The sequence below is a fragment of the Palaemon carinicauda genome, chromosome 27 (genome assembly GCF_036898095.1).
Source record: "Palaemon carinicauda isolate YSFRI2023 chromosome 27, ASM3689809v2, whole genome shotgun sequence".
Classification (NCBI taxonomy): Eukaryota; Metazoa; Arthropoda; class Malacostraca; order Decapoda; family Palaemonidae; genus Palaemon; species Palaemon carinicauda.
Window position 1 is genome coordinate 32,340,905 of NC_090751.1, and position 18,303 is coordinate 32,359,207.

Genomic DNA, 18,303 nt, shown 5'->3' on the forward strand with positions numbered 1-18,303 from the left:
TGTTACATATAGTTGATTTGTGTAGAATTTACTCTAGTTTTGTAGAGAAGTATACATTTATTTTTTTAACTCCTTTTATACACAGTTACCAGTTGTTTACTATATGTTTAGAGGAAACAAGATGGACAGCAACAGAAAATTTCTTGTTTTCTTGTATAGCATATTGTACTGTAATTCTTGTATGCCTTGGACCTCTATATTTTAATTACAAAACTTATATTGTACTATAATTTCTGTAATTTGATATGTTTGCAAAATAATCATGTTTTATTTTTTTTTGGGGGGGGGGGGATACTTGATGTGGAGCTTTTTATCCATGAAATTTGTAAGAAAAATATTTGAAAAATTTAAATCTACATTAATGAGTGAAAGTTTTAATCAATCCTTATACAAGGCCTTAAATATAAAACTGACATGTTTTGTATATATATTTCTCTTTTATAGTGTGTTTGGAACTACCATCTTTGCCCTCTGAATTCATAACAAACAGCAGTGACTCTGCCTTGCGATACCTAGACAACTCCATTGTGTTCCATTGTCCAAGGAACATGACTACTCTTTCAGGCCTTAGTGAGCAGACATCTACCTGCACGTCCAATAATGCTACGGAATATGGATACGTGCCTAGTGTCATTGAAGACTGCACCGGTAAGATCTTGGATAAACAAAGAAATAAAAGCATAACTTGAAACCCTTCTTTCTTAAAATATTCTTCTGATCCACTGTATATTTCAACAAGGAGATCATAAGGCTCTGATCTGAGAGTAATGTACTGTATTGTAATATAGAAAATGAACTGATATTACTTGTGTTTCAAAATGATTGTATTTGAGTATAATTACAGCCCAAAAGTTTTAACAACCTCATATAGGTATAAAAGGGGCTTGTTTAAGTTATTTAAGATGAAAGTAAAAATGTCATCAGAGCACTTTCTCTTTGACTTGCAGTATGCCTTGGCGAGCCAATAGTTTCCAATGGAACTTTGGCTTTAGGAGCAGGGCCATATACAGTGGGCACAAATGTTACTGCAACTTGTGATACATATAATTTATTTGCTGTCAACGTCACTCAGATGGATTTAGAATGTACTCCTGAAGGATGGGAAAATGCATCATGTTATGAAGGTATTGTGAGATACAATCCTGCATGCATAGAATTAGATATGTTTGCTATTGATCTTTCAGGTTAATCTTAAATTTAACAGCAGTTTACAATTTAACTTTCTTGTAGGTTGTGTAGTACAGTATCTATTCTTTCCTTTACAAATACAAACCTTTGTCCTTTAAGAGGAGTATGATTTCAGTGAAGATATGAATTCGGCTATTGAAATTTATAACTACTGCAGGTATCGGGAAACCCCGACCCCTGCCAGCTCACCGAGTAGCCACTTTGACTTCAGCCGCCGATTAGTAGACTTACTCTGAGTGACAAATTTGGCTATATTTACAAATTTTCTTTTACTTTGCAGATTACTGTTGAAATATGGAAACCTGGTGTAGGCATGAGCTCTCTACTACCACTAGAGAGTTATTGGGTCTTTTGATTGGCCCAGACAGTACTACATTGGATCCTTCTCTTTGGTTATGGTTCATTTTCCCATTGCCTACACACACACACACACACACACACACACACACACACACACATACACACACACACACACCAAATACTCTGGCCTATTCTTTACACATTCTTCTCTGTCCTCATACACTGGACAACACTGGGATTACCAAACAATTCTTACTTCACTGTAATTGGTAGGAGAGACTCTTTAGCTATGGTAAGCAGCTCCTCTATGAGAAGGATACTCCAAAATCAAACCATTGTTCTCTTGTCTTGGGTAGGGCCATAGCTTCTGTACCATAGCCTTCCACTGTCTTGGGTTAGAGTTCTCTTGCTTGAGGGTACACTGGAGCACACTGTTCTATCTTATTTCTATTCCACTTATTTTGTTAAAGTTTTTACAGCTTATATAGGAAATATTTATTTTAATGTAAGTGTCCTCAAAATATTTTATTTTTTCCTGTTTCCTTTCCTCACTGGGCTATTTTTCCTGTTGGAGCCCCTGGGCTTAAAGCATCCTGCTTTTCCAACTAGAGTAGTAGCTTAGCAAGTAGTGGTGATAATGATAATAATAATAATGTATTGAGGGATACCTGGAAGCCAATAGGCAAGGTGGCAGTATCACAGAGCAGAGGAGTGGATGTTAAACCTCCCTCGGAACAGATACTGCCTCTTGTTTATTGGCTTTCATCCTCCCCTCACTTGGGTATCAATGATGTAGCTTGCGTATAACCCGAACTCAGAAAAATACCTCCCTTTGATCAGAGGCGAGGATACGGGACAATGGCATGCTGCAGCTTGTATGAGATGGATCTCCAGGCTTTTACAGTTGTCTGCTCCTAGTGGACTGGAGACTAGTCATTAACCTCTCAACCTTAAATGAAATTTTATTTCGAACCCCATTCAAGATGGGGATGACGAGCATTGTAAGAGTCATTGTAAGGAGGAACAATTTTATGCTCTCTGTGGATCTGAAAGAAGCATACTTCCAAATACCAGTTTATCTCTTATCCAGAAAGTTTCTCTGCTTTTTCTGTTTGGGGGAAGGTCTACCAGTTTAAATACTATCCTTCAAACATGATCAATTGAGTATTTACACTTGTCTCAATTTGGGTTCTCGCCAACGAGAGACTTTTGGAATGTCCACCTCTGTAAATGCTTCTTTTTACGGATGTATTGAAGGATGGCTAGACACCATACCCAAGGAACAAGATTGCTGCAGGACACTGGTTCAACAAAGAGAAGAATGTCAATTTCAACCTGCTGGAATTGAAGGTAGCCCTCCTGGCACTGCAAACATTCCAGCAGCATTTTATAGGCCTTTGCAACCATTGATGAGCAGCAACACTAATGTACTGGCATATGTCAGCAAGCAGGGAAGTAGTTTCACAGCACCTCTGTAAGTCAGCAAAGCATGGTCATATATGGACATTAGATAATGCAGTAGAACTGTCAGCGCAATTCATCCCAGACAGGAAGAATGTAATCACTGGCAAGCTTAGTTACTTATCAGTGCAGAGTGGTCCCTTCATCCACAAGTAATGAAGAGCCTCCTGACTTTGTGGGGGGTCCCCTGCAATAGACATGTTTGTGACCAGACTCAACAAAAAGCTACAAATTCTTCACTTATCAGTCCCTGATCAAGCAGCAGCACTAATAGATGCCTTCCAACATTCATGGGATAAATTCAAAACTTTCATGTTTTTCCATCATTTGCCCTGATCCGAAGAGTAGTCGACAGGATCCTGACTACTGCAAACCTCAGAATGACATTGATGGCTCCCAAATGGTCATAATTGAAATGGTACCCTGACATGATGCTCCTGACTAAGGTTCCAAGAAAACTATCCAAATGGCCCAACTTGTTTTCCCAGCCATACTTGTAGAGGCACCACAACATGGTCACTTTACAGATGGAGACTATCAAGCACTTCCTCTAAGTGAAAGGATTTTCACAAGCCACTGCCCGGTAGAAATCTGGATACCCCCACAAATCCTCTGCGGCTGTTGACCAGGTACCATTTTCAACCATTGGTGTTGTAGAAGAGGTACTTCTCCAGTCAAAGGCTCTTTACAATGAAAAGCATACTTCCTCTTCTCCCTTCGCTGAGAGAAGCACCTCTGTCTCGGCAATGAAAGGCTAGCTTTCGGTCTTGAGCCAAGTCCTTTTTGAGCAGTCTTGTCCTCTGAGAAAACACAAATCCACCAGTGCAGAATCTCACCAAAGTTGTAGCTTTCTGAAGAGGGCTCCATATGAACCTTCACGAATTATCACATACTGTTACTCATACTGATGGATGGAGAAAGGTCTCTTTCTTTTGTTCTTATGTTCATAGCCAAAACAAGCCCAGGTTTGAAACACATTTTCTCACTCTGGGAAGCAATTGATGATCTGCACAATTTACTTCCTTGCCTTTGAGGGCTTGAAGATGCTGCTTGAAGTAGACTCAACCCTTCTGACCCTAGTTTCTAAACCTGTTCATTGGCACAAGTAGGTGTAAGTAGAAAATTTGGAATACCATCTCTTGCCATTGAGAACAGCGACAAGCAGCTAGAGAACCAGAAATGCCTGTGCATGCACACGCTTCTTAAGTGAAAGGAGTGGAAGCAATATAATGAATTATGGTTTGTGTGAAAAAAAAAAGCTTTATGGTTTGTGTGTTATGACAAAGTACATGTCACTTTATAAACTGTCAGATCAATTCATTGTTGATTGTAATATTTTTGTTAGCCCTCAAGCACCTCCCCAAAAATGACTTGTGCATCGAGGCACAGTCCGGGCTCAACTTACCTACCGAGAAGGTAGCTGGGGCGTTCCGCCAACATTCACTGTCTCCCGGAAAGAGAAGGGAGGGTAAGTCGGTCTCCATGAGGTGAGGTAAAGGCTTCTCTTCCTTGATAGCCTGAAAGACCGTCTCTATGATCTTGGTCGCACATGGGGTAGGGGTCTGGTCGTCGGCCACAAACATAGTATATGAACTTTTGTAGGCCGTAATCATTGTGTTTGAGCAATCCCACTCATCGAACACACGGACCAAGACAGACTGTGCCTGTTCTTTAGGAAAATTAACAGTTTCCTTTGGGACCCTACCCAATCGAATCAGAGCCTCTTCCGTGAGGCGAGCGTAGCCCGGGAAGGGGAATTCAAGACCCGGCGGGTAGAATTCATAATCTGCAAGAGGCCGGGTACCGAAATCTCCGATTGACAACATGCCCTCCGAGAAGGGGGCATGCAATGCCAACCTCCAAGGGTTATTCTTATTGAAAGGAGGAAGCTTGGAGGCGTCGGGGATGGGGTATTGCTGTTGTGGCGGTGGCAGCCCCGAGCGAATGAGTCCCTGAACTAGGCTCTTCATAGAGGCTATTCTCTCTTGTGATTGCTGCGTATGAGACGATAGTATCGAATCAAAATGAGCAAACATCTTCTCGGAAAAATCCACCGGGTTAGATGATTCCGCCGGGGGGGGGGACAGGTGCCGGAACGGAGACTACTCCGTGAGAGGTTGAAGGCACAGCAATTGGGTCTTGAGAGACACTGGTGGAGGAAGATTTAGCCTTCGAAGCTGATGATTTCGAAGACCTGTGGTCTTTGGAAGACTTGTGGGTCGTATATAAAGTCTTACGATGAGCCTTCACCTTGGGGATAACAGGCCGGAGACTGAGACCAGTCCTGGTTGTCCCCGGAAAACCTCAAAAAGAAGAGTGTTCTGAAGTAGAAGAGAAAGCCGGGCTAGGGATAGGAATCTTAGCCCGGGAACCACCTGACTCACCTACATCCCTACCTGCGTCGGGATCGTCAAGAGCCATGGGTTCCACATCGAGGTTGAGGATAGAGACGTCCTCAGTTAGGGTGCCGCCCGTCTCTTCTTGGTCCGGGGCCAGAAGAAGGGATTCGAACCTCTCGATGATAGGATCCGCCAACTCTTTGGGGACCACAGCTGAAGTTTTAGCATGGGGGTAGAGATAGGAACACCATTCCTCAGAGAGGATATAAGGCTGTTTGGCCTTCACGATGCGGGCGAACCCGTCAATCCAGATCTTGAGGGTAGCCCGAGCTGTATCTTTCTCAAGTTGGGAGTACTGAAAGAGAAGAGACTATTAGCGAGGGATATTTGTGCCAAAGAAAAGTGAAGAAGTCCAAGGACTTCGTAGACACGAAGTGAAAGGCATGCGGGAAGTCCAGAGGACTAGTGGCCTTAAAATTAGTAATGTTTGAAATTAATCGTAACTCCCTACAAGTCTGTATCAATGAAAATGCACTCACCGAGTCAGATGTTAGAGTGGAGGTCATTGTGTAGCAGACTACACAATTGTCTGGATGCTAAACAGCTAAGTCATCCACTCGGACAGAACAGTGGGCGTGTGAACGACACACGTCATGGCCGCAGGGTTGATAGATGACAGCGGCACATGCCGTCATTGCACAGCGTACAGTCTGTAAAATAAAAGATACATGAGTATCTCAAAGGAAAGCAAATTAGGGGCCCGGAGGCCCCGGTTCTTAAAATATACATATATATATCACTATCATGAGAAAAATGTTTTATATATATTCATTAGGAATCCTGAATGAAAGCAAATAGGGGCTCGGGGGCCCCGGATGCTTAAATTATAGCAATATTATGATAAAAGATTTACATATTAATATCATGATAAAAACGTTTTATATATATACATCAGGAGTCCTGAATGAAAGCAAATTATATATATCACTATCATGATAAAAATGTTTTATATATATTCATCAGGAATCCTGAGTGAAAGCAGATAGGGGCTCAGGGCCCCGGATGCTTAAATTATAACAATATCATGATGAAAGATTTACATATCAATATGATAAAAATGTTTTATATATGTATACATCAGGAGTCCTGAATGAAAGCAAATAGGGGCTCGGGGCCCCGGGTGCTTAAATGATATCAATATCATGATAAAAGATTTATATATCAATATCATGATGAAAATGTTTTATATACGTACAGTCTGTAAGACAAAAGATACATGAGTATCTTAAATGAAGGCAAATTAGGGGCCGAGAGGCCCCGGAGCTTAAATATCTACGTATATATATGTCAATATCATGATAAAAATCTTTTATATATAGCCATAAAGTATATTGAATGTAAGCAAATTCGGGACCCGGGGGGTCCGGAGTGCTTAAATATCAATATCAAAATAACAGATCTATTTTGATTGTAAAAGGAATTGAAATTAAGTCAGACCGTAACCGTGATCATATCAAAAGAGGGAAGGGAAGGTCGAGAACAAGGATCGTATATATAATATTTATATATATATATATATATATATATGGCTAATATATAAAGTTAATCCAAGTAAGAATGAGTAACGTTGGCTCCGGAGGCACAACTAAACAACTCGATCGGATGGTAATGTATAAAAGCTACTTCCGGGGATCCCGTAATGAAAGTCTTTATATATATATATATATATATATATATATATATATATATATATATATATATATATATATATATATATATATATTTCTGGGTCGACCTGTGACGTCCGGCGAAAAAGTCCTTCTTTGTACTTTTTCTGATATAAATCTTCCAAATATACCAGAGAAAATTAAAAGCATGGAATGCAGAGGTTACAACCCTCGCGCGAGCACCTTGTTGGTGTCGTATATCTAAAAAGGGCGTTTGTAAAACACTATTCACAGGCTGTCTTCCATTTAGATAATCCCTTCATCAAAGGGGGAGGGCCGTGACAGGCCCTAGAGAATACAGTTGGGTTACCCTACCGACACCTACCACTCGCGCTCACCAGGTCATCCTTCTGCAAGAACATATGGCTTGGCAAGGAAAAGGGTGGGTCCGTACAAAAATAATCGGGAAGGGTTTCGCCGGGCGTCACAGGTCTCTCCCCAGAAATAGATTTTTCCTTCGTCAAAATCCCTTTTCTGGGTCGACCTGTGACGTCCGGCGAAAAGGTACCAGAGAATGCCTTCCAAGCCCAATAAATTAATAACATAATGAGGAGAATACAATCACCATGTACGACAATACTATGATATAATAAAGTAATCGTCCAATTACCAACCAGCCAAATGACATAGGGAACGTAAGGTTAAATAATAATGACGACAAGGAACCAACTGAGTGTCGAATCGCAAAAGGCATCAAACCTTACATGTCTAAGTATATCTAAACCTTAAAGGAACGGTAACTACAATAACAGTTAAACCATAGGAATTAAACATGGCAAATATCATAGGGCTAACGAACTACCAAGGAGAGCGGCGACGTGGTGTGAGTGGCGGGTAGGAGGGAGAAGAGAAGAGATGGAAGAAAGGAAGAAGAGGAGATTAATGGGGAGAGATAAGGCTCCCCTCTGCCATCGTCGGGTATTTAAGGGCCTGTAAGATCTTTAGATATTGGCGTTTGACAACCATAGGGGATTTCCAACCCGTATATTTTTTAAAATCATCAAAGTCCCTGTTCTGGAAGTCATTGTTGGAGGCATCTACTGTCCGTATATCATGAGCCTGGGGAAATGATTCCGGATTAGTATGTTTAATGAAGTAGAGGATTTGTTGCCTGATACCGTGAATGGAAATAGTACCTCCTTGTTCCCTGATAACCAAGGGGCCAGACGAGCGGGTGGCAGTTCTAGCTAAAAAGGGGCTTGAGAGTGTGACTGTACACGGAGAAAAATCCTGGGGATGAAGAATAATCTTCCGAGAGGAGCACCTATTTTGCGGATCCTCATTTTTTAGCTAGGGAAGCTTTGTCTGGAAAAGGAGTACTTCGGCTGAAGGGAGGAAATTTATGTTTTCCGGGTTTCGTGAGAGCTGCTAGTTCTGATGTTCCATCACCTGAGGCCATAGCCGTTAGAAATAAAGTCTTCCTAAGAAGAGTGATATAAGAGCAGGATTCATTGTCCGTGTCCATCGCAAGTTTGAGAACACCGTTCAGAGACCAAGAGTCCTTTTGTGGCCGAACCGAAGGTCGAAGCCTAGCACATGTTTTTGGGGTTGATGAGAAATAGGAATCAGCTAGGTTAATGTTGAACCCAACAAGGTAGATCTTCTTCAAAGCTGACTTGATGGTGGTTAAAGTGCTAACTGTTAGGCCTTTGTCAAATAGGAACCTCAAGAAAGAGATGGCTAAATGCGGGGACATACGAGTATGGTCTGCACTCTTAGGGGACCTACTAGTTGTTAACGGCCGAATCATATTGGCGAATTGTCGAGTCCCTTTTTTGTCCCATTCAATGAAGAGATCGTTTCCGGTTCAATGTTCGCATCTCTACGAGCTGCCAACTTCCTGTAGTCCACAAAGTTAGAGTTTTGGCTATCCTTGAGTAATCTGACACAGTGAGTTTGGATACTCGGGTCAGTTTGAGGAACGGGATCCGGATGGGACTCAGTTTCAACTCGAGGAGGAGAGGAAACCAACTGTTCTTGGCCAGTGAGGTGGTACTAAAGCCACTGCGCCCCAGAAGGAGCGTAGTTTGTGTAAAAGTTTTTAGAAGATTCCCTGGGGGAGATAGGGAAATCTGCTTCTAATGGTTCCAATCCCGGGGTAATGCGTCCATGGCATAAGCCCGAGGGTCCAGGGTTGGGGTCACATAACAAGGAAGTTAGTGATTCATCTGAGTTGCGAATAGATCTACCTGGAGGCCTGGAACGAGCCTGAGTATCCACCGGAATGAAATTATGTCTAGAGACCATTCTGACTCCAGTGGATCCGTCCTGGATAGTGAGTCCGCTCTCACATTCTGGCCTCCCGCTAGGTGAGGTGCTGACAGGAACCAGTTCTCTTCTGTTGCCCAGGCGAAGATAGTGACCAGGATCTGATTCAGGTTGGGTGACTTGGATCCTCCCCTGTTGACGTAGTGTACTGCGTCTGTGCTGTCTGACACTACTCTGATGTGGGTCGACCTCGGAGGAGAGTCTCTCTTCAGGGTCAAGAACACTGCCATGGCTTTGAGAACAATGATATGGGACTGTTTCATGGAGAGTGACCAAGAACCTGAAACATCTGATGTTCGGAGTAATCCCCCCATCCACTTAGAGACGCGGCTGTATGGAATGTCACTTGTGGAGGTGGGAATTGTAGAGGAACCGATTTGGAGAGGTCCTTCGGTTCGGACCATGGGCGTAGTCTCATTTTCAAGACAGAGGGGACCTTCGAGACCATGTCTCTTATAGGTACTGTAGCTCTCTTTCTCCAAACTCGATTGATGTCTTTGAGTTTGGCTTTTATTAGATCTGTTACTGAAGTGAATTGGAAAAGTCCGAGGATACTTTCTAAAGCTCTTCGGACACCTGTTTGTGTTTGAGAAAATTATATATATATATATATATGAGGTCCGTGAGGTGCGTGACACTAGAAGGGGGAAGGTATCTTTAATGGGTCCGTGACGTGCGGAACCGAGGGAGTAGCACGTACAAAACTAAATACAGTAAATAAATAATAATATAACGTGAGAAGGTACCACGGACCGAGCAGAAAACTTCCCGCCGATCGTTTGCCAAACGAGCGACGGAAAGAAAACGACTACGACCGGGTAGAGTAGTGAAAAGAGTAAGTAATGTACGTTAATGTATAATAAGAGTAAGCCTCACAGATCAACGGGAACCACCCGTGCAAAGAAAGTGGATGCCCCCGGGAGGGGAACATAGCGCCATAAAGTGACTCAAACTTGATCGGGAGAGAGAGAGGGAGGGAATCCTGGGGTGGGGTATCGGGCGGGGAGGGAGGCTAGTAGTGGGGCGATAGCAGGTATACCAACCTGCCAGACCCACGATGATATGATCATGCGAAAGACTAATAACACAATTAAATACATAACACATGGTAAAATAAGATAGGAAGGCATGCTGGATGATGATGATAATAAAATTAACTATACATCAATCGTAAAACAAACGAGGGAGCGAACATGAGACAGGAGAAACCCAAGCCTGACAGCGCTGTGGCAGGGCTACCAAAATAACACAGAGTCAGTGAAGTGCTAACAAAATGCAAACTAATATGTAATATCTGACTCATGAAAGCCCCTCGAGCTAATGCAAGCAAACGAATGACGTTAAAATGATAAGCAAGTCCGTGGTGTGCGAACGTAAATAATCCAAGTAATAATATAGTGGAATAGGAACGCCCGAAGGCGACCAGGCATGCCAACCTACCGATAATACGCACACGTATATGTAATAACTGTTATCTTAATAACAGGACAATATAAAAATTAATACGGTGTGTGAACCGTGGATACCCATAAAGTTCATAACGAGAAACAATCAGTATGGAGGACTCATTGAAAATCGTCAAGAACGAAACGAGAGAGAGATAGGAGGGAGCCGGCCGCCATGAAAGACCCACGCGGGGTCGTGAAAAATAAAGCTGTTATAATATAACCAAAAAAGGGCAAGGCCCCCTCTAAAATCTCAAAACTCAGATCTGGTACTTAACTTAGATGGAGAGACAGTAGAGTCCGACATCTTGAGGTAAATCCAGGAAAAATCAGCGAAATTCACACACCAAGGCAAAATAAGTGTTTGAAAGAACGTGCTATTAAAAGGCGTGACGTCACTGGCGTGGGATTGCTAGTAGTAGTAGGATGTTGAACAGCACCTCGCTGTTCGGGGATGTTGACAGGAGATATCTAAATGGTGCGAGGCCTCTGGTTGTGATTTATTCAGCGCCCCAGTATTATATCGACACCTTATTAAGGTGAGCGAGCTGGGTTCAACCTAGCATTCCTATACAAATTTTTCTCTGGTAAATTCATAGCAGTTTTTATCTTAGAAATGATGTTAAAGGAGCATTTCACTGGGCGGCACGGGTCGGAGCCCAGAAATGACTTGATCTGTTATTGTTTCTTTTAACAGGTAATGACAGCAATACCCTACATGCAGTAGGGAGTCAAGTAGAGGTACAATAGAATAGCTGTTACAAGAGTTAGGATACAGGAGTAAAAATGCCAACTAGAATAGGAGTAACATTTCATAAATCTGCACCTGTTTACGTTGCTGGTCAGACTATAACTGGTTTTGTTCAAGTAATATATATAAACTCAAATCCGCTCAAGAGTAGCGGTGTCTTGAACACAGTTTCAGTTCATGTGTTGGGATTTCTTGTAAAGTGGTGAAGACTGTCGAAAGGAGGTTTGCTTGGATGAATTATCTGACCTGATGAAATATGGAGAACCTGTTAAAGATAGACGGCGAGAGGGATTTGGACTCCCTCTGCTTTTGAAAATGATAGAGATATCAAGCTAGTGATTAGATATTTTCTAGTTTTTTAATGTGGGGAATTCTTAGGATATTAGTGCAGTGAACACTTTAGTGGAAGAAAGCCCTACGGTTGAGTAGATATTCAGAGATTTTTGTCCAGACTCTGTTCACTCACTGTGTCGATCTTAAACTGTAATGTGGTGGGGTTCTCCATTAAACCTGATGATTTCTCTTGCTGCCAGCTGGGAATTTTGACAATGATTGTAGCTGCTGGGGTTGGTTGTTAAAAACATTTTGTGTCTGGATGTGTATTGTAGCAGTAGTGTTACTTGGTGAGGTAGTTGGACCACTCAAGTAACAGCAACATACACACTGTGGCATTCATTAATGTACTATAATATGTAGATGTTTGTAGCATGGCTTTAGGAAGTTACTATACTGTATTTGATAGGCAATTTAGCCATCCCCTCTGGGTGTAACACTGAGGATTATAAGTGTTTTCTATTACGAATTTTTTGTCTTTCTGATGTAAAGGTGAGATTGTAGAAACAGGTCAGATGTGTAACCTTGTCTTATAATCCCTTTGATCATAATGGAAGCAAACATTCAAATTACATTTAAATTTAGCCTAGATATGTATACTATTTATACCTGTATATGCAGATTAAATGTTTTCTAGATTAAATCCTATGAGGCTCTGCCTGGATATTTATGTCTCTCCTTCTGGTTTTGTAGACCTATATTGTATCACCCTGGTATTTATTTTTTTTCCTCTAAACTGTTTAAATATTTTTTTCGTCTTTATTATCAGCGTTTTTGTACAACACAATTGTCCCCTTCTCAGCTACTAATTTAGTCATTTTTCCCTTTGTATTATTGTCTGTTTTTTTTTTCCTCTCCTAATGTTTATTGAGATTAAATAACCTGAAACAGAGCTGTCACTATTTAAATTGGATTCCATGGATGCCAGTAATAAGTGAGACGTCTTACCTCTGAATAAAATTAAGCATCTACAGTTCTAGCTGGGTCCCCTTGCCTAGTATAAAATCAAGGGGTGGTGCCCAGTGCCCAGTTCTCTTGACCTGTTACCTAGATTTTGGGGTATTTAAACATTTTACCTTTTTGTGTAGTGAACGTTGGAGTGTGGTCGGCATTCGGACACCAGGCAGTCTGCGTGCTACATCTGGCCATAGTCCACAAACCACTACAGTAACATTAGCCTTGAGGAAAAACTGTCAGTGGGACAAGTTTTGAAGCCAGGATTCTGAAAATACCAAACAATCTTCACAGCCGATTAAATAAGGGAATGTAGTCTACCCACAAGGCTTTCAATACTTGTAGTCTACCCACAAGGCCTTCAATACTTGTAGTCTACCCACAAGGCCTTCAATACTTGTAGTCTACCCACAAGGCCTTCAATACTTGTAGTCTACCCACAAGGCCTTCAATACTTGTAGTCTACCCACAAGGCCTTCAATACATGTGAAAGCTGCTCAAAAGGTTGTGTTGCATACCTAACTCCCTCATAGGACAAGAAGCATCTCGTCTAATATAGCAGTTGCAACAGTAGTCTACGATAAGGGTAAGATTGTCTGGTCTGTTTTCCCTCTCTTTTTTCCCATTCTTGGGCTACAGCGGTTCAGCCGTCATGTTGCTGGAACAGACCTTGATGCAGGTAAACTACAAAGGTATGTCAAGCATTATTTTGTTGAGTTACAAAGGTATGTCAAGCATTATTTTATTGAGTTTAAAGATGGAAGCAATTTCCCCTTCCTCCCGTCATGGGGGAGGATGGACGTAAATGTAAACCCATTGCTTTAAATTAGTATTACAGTACATTTTAGACATCATATTCCATTATTATTATTATTATTATTGTTATTATTATTATTATTATTATTGTTATTATTATTATTATTATTATTGTTATTGTTATTATTATTATTATTATTAAATGCTAAGCTACAACCTTAGTTGGAAAAGCCGGATGCTACAAGCCCAGGGGCCCCAACAGGGAAAATAGCCCAGTAAGGAAAGGAAATAAGGAAAAATTAAATATTTTAGGAATAATAACAATATTAAAATAAATATTTCCTATTTAAACTATAAAAACTTTTAACAGAACAAGAGGACGAGAAACTAGATAGAAAAGTGTGCCCGAGTGTACCCTCAAGTAAGAGAACTCTAACCCAAGGCAGTGTAAGACCATGGTACAGAGGCTATGGCACTACCCAAGAATAGAGAACAAGGGGTTGATTTTGTAGTGTCCTTCTCCTAGAAGAGCTGCTTACTATAGCTAAAGAGTCTCTTCTATCCTTACCAAGAGGAAAGTAGCCACTGAACAATTACAGTGCAGTAGTTAACCCTTTGGGTGAAGAAGAATTTTCTAGTAATCACAGTGTTGTCAGGTGTATGAGGACAGAGGAGAATCTGTAAAGGATAGGCCAGACTATTCAGTGTATGTGTAGGCAAAGGGAAAGAACCGTAACCAGGGAGAAGGGTCCTATGTAGTACTGTCTGGCCAGTCAAAGGACCCCATAACTCTCTAGTGGTAGTATTTCAACGGGCAGCTGGTGCCCAGGCCAACCTACTGCCTATTATATGTTTCTCCATGACTGGTCTATCAACAGAAAAATTATCATCTTAATCCTCTGGCACCCATGGGATGCATAGGGCCTCAGGAAATTCACACCATACCTGCATCTATTTTCCTGTGCCATCTGTCTGAGCTCAACCCAATTCTCAAATCCAACCTCCCTCAACATAGTTATTAGTCACATTTCTCTAGGTCTACCACGTCCTCTTTTGCACTGTTGCTTCCATTCAAGTACATCCTGAACTATCTCATTCTTCCCTAAAATATGCCCTATCCATCTCATCTTAATAATCTAACTATATCGTTCACATTGGGCACCCCTGCCACCTCACGAATTGCAGCATTTGTTATATGCTACTGCCATTTGATCCCCAATACCCTCCTCTTTATTAGATCAATAAAGGTAGATTAGATTTGGCACTCTTGCACCTCTCCATGTCCAAGTGCCCTGACTTCCTGGGATTTTATACCAGCCAGTTTAATTATAGGAACTTCCTCTCTCACAACGATAAGTCTCCTATTAATGGACGAGGGTTTGTATTCATGTTGGAACAAATCACAGATTTAAAAAATTTGTATTTTTCCTGCAATTCCTCAGTGAGGGTCAAAGTGGCTACTCAGTGAGATGTCAGGGGGTCAGAGTTTCCCGGCCACCCGCTTTTAGCTACCGACACTTTGTTATCAATTTAAGCAGCCAAGTTTTGAGTTTCACTAAATTCTTACTTCTATTAAAAGACTCTGGTTTGTATAGTTAAGAAAAATACAGATTATTGAAAATGTACTAACTTGAAAAACATTCAATAGCATCCTTTTATACCTTAATACTTTTGCTAATAAGTCCTAGTCATGTTTATATATTGAGTTTAAGGTTGGTGTAAAAAGTTTGCTTTCAAATTATGAAATTTTGGTGATGGATTCAGTCCAAAGTTGTATGAAATTGTAAATGTCAATGATGAACTTTGGACGATTACATATGCAATTCTGTTAAATGAGTATAAATTTTAATTACTTCTTCTAATTAACTGTGTATTTCAAACATGTTTTAAAAACTTTCATTGCAGGTTGTATTGACCCTCCTCCTTTAGCAGGTGCTAATATGATAGGTGAAGAAAATACAGTAGCCTCAGTTGGAGCCACTTTGCTATATAATTGCACTGTTGCTGATTTATATATCCAGACACCGTCTGTAAGTTGACCAGTTTTCCACATAGAATAGAAATTAATAATTTAAAAAGAAAAATTAATCAAATCCATATTTTAATAAAGGCCCAAATTCATGGGTAACAAATTATCCCAGTCACTCATTCCCTGTAAAGGAAATGTCCAAATTCAGGCAGGTGCCCAAAGGTATTTTTAATTGCTCACAGTGTCAAGCTCTTTTTATTTAATTTTGACGTCTAATAAAAAATTAACAAATTATAGGAGACTGGAGATCATGGTGGGACATATTTAGTGTTCTTATCTATATGTTTACCAAGGCACTTCCCCTGAACAAAAAGGGACCTTTCCTCTCTCTGTTCCTCCCATCCTGACGAGGGATTCAGCTGAGATTGGCTGGTACTGCTAGGGTGCCACAGCCTACCTTCCCCCATTATTCACCACAAATGAAGTTTCATACACTGAATTCCCCAGTGCTGCTACCTCTGTGGTCACCAAGGCAACCGGAGGAAGCAGCTGGGCATACCAGAACTGCGTCAGAATCGCTTCCCATACATTCCTATTTCTAACAAGCTTTCTTGTCTCTTTCACTTCTATCCTCCTATCACCGAGAGCTTTCTTCACTCCATCTATTCACCCAAACCTTGGCCTTCCTCTTGTACATCTCCCTTTAACTTTTATATGCATCACTTTCTTTAGCTGCTAAATCACTTCTTACTCCCATTCTCACTCTCACTACTTCATTCCTAAGTCTATCTAATTGAAATACACCTGCCATACTCCTCAGACACTTCATCTCGAACACAATTAATTTCTGTGTCTCTGTCACTTTCATTCCCCACAACTCTGATCCATACATCACAGTTGGTGCAATCACTTTCTCATGCAGAATTCTCTTTACATTCATGCCTAACCCTCTATTCTTTACCACTCCCTTCCCTGTCCCCAACACTTTATATCCTTCATTCACTCTCTACATCTGCTTCCACTCAACGGTTTGCTTCAACAACAGGCCCAAGTACTTAAACTGATCTATTTCCTCAAGTAACTCTCCATTCAACATGACACAACCTGGCACCACCCTTCCTTCTCGGCATCTCATAATCTTACTCCTACCCATATTACCTCTCAAGTTCCTTCTCTCACATACCCTTCCAAACTCTGTCACTAATCGACCAAGCTTCTCTTCCGAGTCTGCAACGAGTACAGTATCATCCGCAAACAGCAACTGATTTACCTCCCATTCATGATCACTCATCTGTCAGTTTCAATCCTCGACCAAGCACTCGAGCATTCACCTCTCCCGCCACTCCATCAGCAAACAAATTGAACAATCATGGCAACATCACTTATCCCTGTCTTAGCCCCACTCTCAATGGTAACCACTCGCTCACTTCATTTCCTATCCTAGCACATGATTTACTGCCTATGTAGAAACTCTTCACTGCTTAAAACAACCTTCCACCAATTCCATATAACTTCATCCCATTCTACATCGCTTCCCTATCAACTCTTATCATACGTTTTCTCCAGATCCATAAATGCCACATACACCTCCTTGCCTTATGTAAATATTTCTCACATCTGCCTAACTATAAAAATCTGATTCATACATCCCCTACTTCTAAAACCACCCTGTACTTGTAAGATTACATTCTCTGTTTTATCCTAAATTCTATTAATTAGTACTCTACCATACACTTTTTCAGCCACACTCAACAAACTAATACCCCTTAAATTACAGCACTCACTCTGTTACCTTTATATAGTGGTTCAATACATGCACACACCTAGTCCACTGGTACTATTGACAACACAACATATAGGCCCCTATATTAAACAATCTCACCAACCATTCAAGTACTGTCACACCCCCTTCCTTTACCCTCTCAGTCCTCACACCATCCATTCCAGGTGCTATTCTTACTCTCATTTTATCTAGTGCTCTTTTCACTTCCTCTCTTGTAATATCTCTCTCATTCTCATCTCCCATCACTGGCACCTCAACACCTGCAACAGCAATTATATATGCCTCCCTATTATCTTCAATATTCAGTAAACTTTCAAAATATTCCACCCACCTTTTCCTTGCATCCCCTCCTTTTAACAACCTTCCATTTCCATCTTTCACTGTCTCTTCAATTCTCAAACCACCCTTCCTTACTCTCTTCACTTCTCTCCAAAACTACTACTTATTCTCTAAATATGAGCGACCTAATCCCTAACCCCACCTCCAGTCAGCCACCTTCTTTGCCTCAGCTATCTTACGTTTTACTTCCACATTTTTCTCTTCTATCTTTCATACTTCTCTACTCTATTATTCTGCAGCCATTCTTCAAATGGCGTCTTTTTCTCTTCCACTTCACTCCTTCATTCCACCATTCACTACCCTTCCTCATACTGCCTCCAACAATCCTCTTGCCACACACATTTTTTGCAATCCCAACCAAATTTTCTATCACTAACTTTCCTTTGCGTCAATAGACGTAGGATGAGATGATGATGATGAACTTCTACTCCTCCTCAAAATTACCTGTTTCTCACACTTTCAATCTGTCATATGCCACTTTCAACCTTTCTTGGTATTCACTTTTTACCTCTGGTTTTATTAACTCAACCTTCACTACCTACCTTTTATTACCCCCACTCTTTTGTGACAACTAATTTTCCTTCCACCAAAACATCAGACTTACCATTGCCATACCCCTAAGCATGTGCTCATCTTTCAATCTTCCAAACATTTTTTTAGTTATCTTATCTAACACTATGTTTAAAGAGT

General features: G+C 41.0%; 1 protein-coding gene across 1 annotated transcript in view; it reads left to right on the forward strand.

The window, feature by feature from the left end:
• LOC137620654 (uncharacterized) overlaps positions 1–18,303 on the forward strand; it is a 452,540-nt gene that overhangs the window by 347,753 nt on the left and 86,484 nt on the right. Inside the window, exons 20-22 of the mRNA XM_068350990.1 lie at positions 445–648; positions 948–1,124; positions 15,428–15,552. Of these exons, the coding sequence (XP_068207091.1) occupies positions 445–648; positions 948–1,124; positions 15,428–15,552 (506 nt within the window). The remainder of the gene's footprint in view (positions 1–444; positions 649–947; positions 1,125–15,427; positions 15,553–18,303) is intronic.